Source organism: Cucumis melo, chromosome 12 (genome assembly GCF_025177605.1).
Source record: "Cucumis melo cultivar AY chromosome 12, USDA_Cmelo_AY_1.0, whole genome shotgun sequence".
NCBI classification, from domain to species: domain Eukaryota; kingdom Viridiplantae; phylum Streptophyta; class Magnoliopsida; order Cucurbitales; family Cucurbitaceae; genus Cucumis; species Cucumis melo.
Window position 1 is genome coordinate 14,752,613 of NC_066868.1, and position 5,964 is coordinate 14,758,576.

At 34.3% G+C, this 5,964-nt stretch overlaps 1 protein-coding gene across 2 annotated transcripts; it reads right to left on the reverse strand.

Annotated features, from left to right (window-relative positions):
* Nucleotides 1–348: 348 nt before the first annotated feature.
* On the reverse strand, nt 349–4,219 carry LOC103501749 (trihelix transcription factor GTL1). 2 transcript variants are annotated; one of them, XM_051079957.1, is made up of 3 exons: nt 3,496–4,219; nt 925–1,553; nt 349–580 (listed from the first exon to the last, which is right to left on the reverse strand). In XM_051079957.1, the coding sequence occupies exons 1-3, from the start codon at nt 3,999–4,001 to the stop codon at nt 504–506; spliced, it is 1,212 nt and encodes a 403-aa protein (XP_050935914.1). In that variant the 5' UTR covers nt 4,002–4,219; the 3' UTR covers nt 349–503. The 2 variants fall into 2 exon arrangements, with proteins under 2 accessions (XP_050935914.1, XP_050935913.1); XM_051079956.1 differs by having other exon boundaries at nt 734–1,553.
* Between the last annotated feature and the right edge of the window lie 1,745 nt (nt 4,220–5,964).

Consider the following 5,964-nt stretch of genomic DNA (forward strand, 5'->3'; position numbering starts at 1 on the left):
GTTTGGGCCAATAGAATTTTCGGCTTTAATGCTATATTTGCGTCTCAAGTATAAATATCTACCCAACATTACATAAATAAAAAAAAGAAAGATAAGGAAATATTTTGCACCTTTCCCTAATATTTGAAAAGAAAATTCAGAATTATAGAATTCTTTTTTAAGAGCTAATCATCAGTGGCAGCATATACTGTTGTGACTTATTCTAACATATCACACACATATATACTGTAACTTACTTTTCAGATCAAAGCTTTCAATAGAAAACATATCACGAAATCATTTGATGTCAAGAACTAACCTCAGTTATAAAGAAACTGTTGGAGAATTCAGAATATCGACCTATTCCTCTTACAAACTAACTAATTCAATAACCAGAGAAATTAAGCATTAAATCTACACAAATCCATAGGAAGAAAGATGATATGTCTTCAACTACTATCCATTTACTTACAAGAATTTCAAGCATCATCAACTCAGAAACTTGATTGAAGTATCTCCTCAATCTACTCCCTCATTTCCTGCTGACATCGAACTGAAAACTTGACATTTCTTTTGGTCACTATAGGGGCACAAATAATGTCTGAAACATATCCCGAAAAGCGAGCCAATAGGGAAATCAGCCATGAATAGATTAAGAGTAAACATGAAGAATCTGCATTATCATAAATATGGGCTGCAAAAATCAACCAAAGGGATCTTTAGTGTACTTAAAATCTCTTTTTTAGAATTGTACCATGTCCAATGCCTGCTCCTGTTTTATATGCTCTCTTTCACCTTCTACAAAAGCATCTTCATGAAAAGGATCTATACTTCTTTCAGCCTTGGAATTATTTTCAGTATTTGTACTATCAAAGACAGCTCCAGTATTTACCACTCCATTTCTATAAAGAATATCTAATTCTTGAAAATATGGACATGTCTTACCATTTGCAATACTAGCCTTCCCAGTTACAATGGTCCTTTTGAAATATTTGTTCATATTTTCCCATTTTTCTTTGCACTTCTTTGCTGAACGCTTGTAACCCATCTTCTGCATCTCAATTGATATCTCCTCCCATATCGATCCTTTCGAGCCTGTAGCACGGAATTTATGTTCCAGTGATGTTCGAAGAGATATCAAAGATTGTACTTCAGCCTGAGGCCATCTCCTTCCACTTGGATCACATTTTAGCTCCTTCTGGATGCTGCTTTCACCTCCATCATCTTCTGTACATTGGTTTTCCACTGGTCGGGAGATTTGAATTTCATTGCCCAGCAAATTTTGGATCAAGGAAATAATTGCTAAACTGCGAGAGGTTTCTTGGGCTCTTAACTCCTCATCCCTTTTAATTCTTTCAATCTCTCTCTGCTTCCAAGCTTCTTCTCTTACTGTTCTCTCTTTCTCCTTCCTTTCTATCATATCTATTAACTGCATATGCATCTCCTCCTGTTTATGCATGACCTTCAGTACCAATTTTTCCACAAAATGCTCGAGCGACCTTCTTGTTCTCTTTCTCTTATGGCTTAAATGCTTTTTGCTGCTAAAAACAGCATCACCACCATCTGAAGTTGAGCTGGAAACAAGTAATCAAGAAATTTGTCATTAATTGTTGCATTATATATACCCTATGTATCTATGCATGCATCATGCCGTGCTTCTACTTATTTGGTCTCATAAAACTTTCAATCATGATAACATAAGCTGCTTTGTTTGTTTTAAATGCTTAACGCTTTAAAGCTAAGGAATTCCGTAGAACAACTTGTGTTAAGCTTGTTTTCAGCAATAGAGCAAACAGCCATGAGAAAAAATTGCTGATTTTACGTAGAGACTTCTAAGGATAGGTGTATTGGGAAAGAGCAGAATACTTTCAGCCTTGCAAGGGAACTAATAATTTGGAAGCCAAAAAGGTAGAGTTAATGGGAACTTGGAAGAAGATCTTCGATGTTTAGTGAAGGTTACAAGTTTAAAAGGGGTAAATATCAATCATCAAATGAAAAATTCAAACTGAAGCAGATTATTGAATACTCGAACAAATAAGGCATGCATCAACATCATTTTCTAGTTGCAGGAAGAAAAGGAGGTAAATTTCTAAAGGAAGCAGCAGTTTGGATTGGTTTATCTGGAGGGGGAAAGATTCATGAGGTAGAAAGAAGGTAAATTTCTCTTGTTTTCTTTATTTCTTTTTTCATAGACATTGTTTTCTGATCGGAAGTGGTTATATTCTTCTAAAATGAAAAATTGGTTCTTATGAATTTTGTAACGTCTTCATTAATCAATAAAAGTTTTGTTTTTTTTTTCAGAAAAAAAAAGTAAAACAAAAGAAACGGTCCTGAGTCTCAAATTACTGCAATGACAAAAAATCCTCATATCAGAAGTCAGAACAGGAACTTTCTGTTCAATTCACTCCATCCTAAATCCAGTGCCACAGTATCATAAAGTGACCACAACAAAAAGAAAAACCATGACTAACCATACAAGCATCAGAAAATGCTTCATTTAGCCAGGACCAAAAGCAATTCACAAGAGTTGAACTTTCAAGAATCAAATGTCTCGACAGTTTTGAAATGGAAAACAGTTTCTTGCACTTCTACATTTGATATCCAATACAATACAAAGGAGGATAATGTACAACGTTTCTTCCTCTCCTCACCTCTTCTTCCAACACTCGTATTAGTTCCGTGTCTTTTGATTGCTCCTATTATCAGTTTTAAGAGACAACCGATTACCATAATTATCAAACAAGCATTAACTAGTCCTGAACTCTTTTGTACAAATCCATTTTGAATGATCTCTTTCCTTCAAAAGGAGAGCTAAAATTTTCTGGGACATTATGATGATTGCTAGAGATGAGAACTTTTAAAAAGGAGAGAAAAAGAAGAATCTTTTATGGCTCTGTTGACCTTGTCATTTTCTTACTTCAAACTTATGCACTCTAAAAGGAGTTTTTGTAAAATTACTTCTTCTTCTTATTAATGCTATTGGTGACTTTTTGGGAATCTCCTGTTTGTATTTTTTTTTTTCCCTCTCTTTTCATTTCACTTAATAGTGAATAAAAGAGAAAAAAAAGTTTCTCCTATAAGCATTTCCAATTCTTTTATTGTATTTCAAGGAGAAAGAGAGAGAGGCCTAAAGGATGAAAGTAATACTTGAAAATTTTGTTGAAATAGTTAATAAAATAATATTTTTCAGTTTTTTTTCTTCTTGGAATCAAAAGAAATTAATCAGATTTAGAATGAAGAGAGGCCAAGGAAGTCACCAAACTGAAAGAACAATTTCTTTTTCACATATTATAAGAATCACTTTACAGGGAAGCTTTTCTTTAAATCTCTCACTTTTCCATAAGAATTCAGAGGTTACCATCATAAAATAATTGGCATTTCCTAAACAAATCTCAGACACCTAATAACTCTAAGAACATATATAATATATGAATGAATTAAAGTAAATAAGATTCAATAGTTCAATTGAAGAACATGAATTCATGAAGCGAAGTAAAGTTCAGAGTAAAAACTCACCACGAATCGTTGTCCAATTGAGGTTCTTCACGGCTCCGGCTCAAATTCTCCGCAGCAATAGCAGCACCGGATCCGCCGTTCTTCGTCTCTTCCTCCGAGAAGTAATCGTTTGCAATGATATCGCCGAAGCTGCCATTATGCTTGACTTCGGGCTTTTCATCTTTCGCCAAGGAGTCGAAGTACTGACACGGGTCAATATTAGCCACACAGAGCTGATCCCCAGAAAAACCACCCTCAGGCGACGAAGAAACGCATTGGAAACTCCTTAGGGCTCCATCGAAGATGTTTTCGGCCTGAGAACCGGCGGGGGACCTACCGTTGCAGCGGATGGGACGGAGCTTCTGCGGCGGCGGTGGAGGGTTGGAGAGGTGGTTGATGATGTCGGTAGGGGGGAATACAGCGGATGGAGCAGCGTAGAGGAGGTCGGTGGGATCAGGAAATGGAGCAACGTGCTGTGGGAAGTTGTCGGAGGTGGGTATCCGGTGGTCGGCGGTGAAGAGGTCCATTTGGGCGGTGGGTGAGGTGAGAAGTGGTAAAATTTAGCGGCGGGGAGGGTGTTGGGTGGGTGAAATTGGACAAGTAAAAAGGTTAAATGGAAGTACGTAATTACGTTATTACCCCTTTTCTTTTTTCACAATTCCCCTTTTGTATCCCTAGTGAAAATGGGCCCGGGTCGTTCATGTTTGGACCGGCCCATCAATCATACGTAAAACTATAAGAATTTGCTACCACTTACCATCTTCTATCAAACCATTTCTATACTCATCACCCTATTTGTTATATTATATGAATACAAGAAGAAAACTCACCAAATTTTAATAAAAAGCATGGTGATATGACATTTTACGAATAATGTTGTCTTTCCAATGTTAAATATTTATATAATTTGCGTTTTCTTTTAGAAAATTCAACAAAGTACCACGCAATAATAATAATAATAATAATAATAATAATAAAAACTACCCACTTGAAATATTATATTCATATTTCCAAATGGTAGTACAATTACTTTTCCTTTTTTCGCTTTTTTAGATTAATACAATTTAATTGATATCAACTATGTGCCATAACTTCAAGGTTAGAGATTCATCTTTTATGATCAAATATTTTTATCTATCTTTTTTATACATCAATAAAAAAATTATAAAAAATAAAACAATAATTTTGTAAAAAAATGTATAAAAAAGAGAAACTATTTACAAAATATAACAAAAAAAACTTAAATTAACTAAAGAGAGTTAGATGTATTTTGCTAATGAAAATACCCCTAATTTTATTTATACCATAAAAAGTATGAAATATCTAAATAATTTGAATTACAAGTTTAGTTCACAAATTTGGAGGTAGGTAGGTGTTTGATAAGATTTTAAATTTTTTTAATTTTATGTGGGTCAGGTGTTTGATAAATTTAAGAAGGAAAAAATGGAGTTAAGTTAAAAATGAGGCCCAACCAAACTAAGGTAGTAAGAGAAGAAAAGAGGAAGAGAGCGCAAAGTGTGAGGTAAACCCTTTGCTTCTATATACATATTCAAAGGTTGGGAAGAAAACTCCCACAACCCTAGCACACCAACATTTAAATATTTCTTCCAACACATAATGAAAATAATATCAAGTTCAACGTGTTTACTCTTTAAATATAATGAAGGATAAGATTGGCAGTGAGATGAATTGTCACTTAAATCATCACACCTCCATTGTTAAACAAATACCCAACTCATCAAAAAGAGATCGAAGCCATACCATTTATGTTGCAACCTTTATTTTGCCTCTGTACTTGGATATAATAGATTGCTTTTGAAATAAGATTGTTGTTGAAGAAGACACAAAATTACCAGAGGTAGACTTGTGGTCATCTCCATCAAAAGCCCACTCAACATCAACAGACCCATACACACTAAGTCTTGGAGACAGTAACCCATTTATCATAGCTCACTTTAAAATATCTCAACATGCGTTTAACTGGTTTCTTATTTAAAATAGGAGTATGCATATATTAATTACCATGCTTTGCTAACACTTTCACAAATCTCAGGTTGAGTTAACTGTTGGGATTTATGCCGTAGAGTCTCCTAATTTATTAGTTGATTAATTTAATTCTTAATTATACAATAGTAATTTATCATTAGTACAAAAAAATCTAAGATTATTGTATGTAGTCTTGAACAACATATAGTTAGCATACAAAGTGGATCATGTTCAAGAAATAACCTACAGATCTGTAGTTTATGAATAAATGTTGGACGCTTTCTTCTGGTAATACTGTAGATATAATCCACTTTGTAATACTTACAAATGATATGATTCAAATTGTTCATGTGGAGACATGTGTCTTTGGGTATTCTATACAAAGACTGTCTGAGACCAGATTGCAAAATATCTAATTCATCTTTGTGTAAATTTGTTAATTGATGAGATTAATATTTCACACGATGATCATGCGTGATTTGATCTTTATCCTAAGGGGGCGTT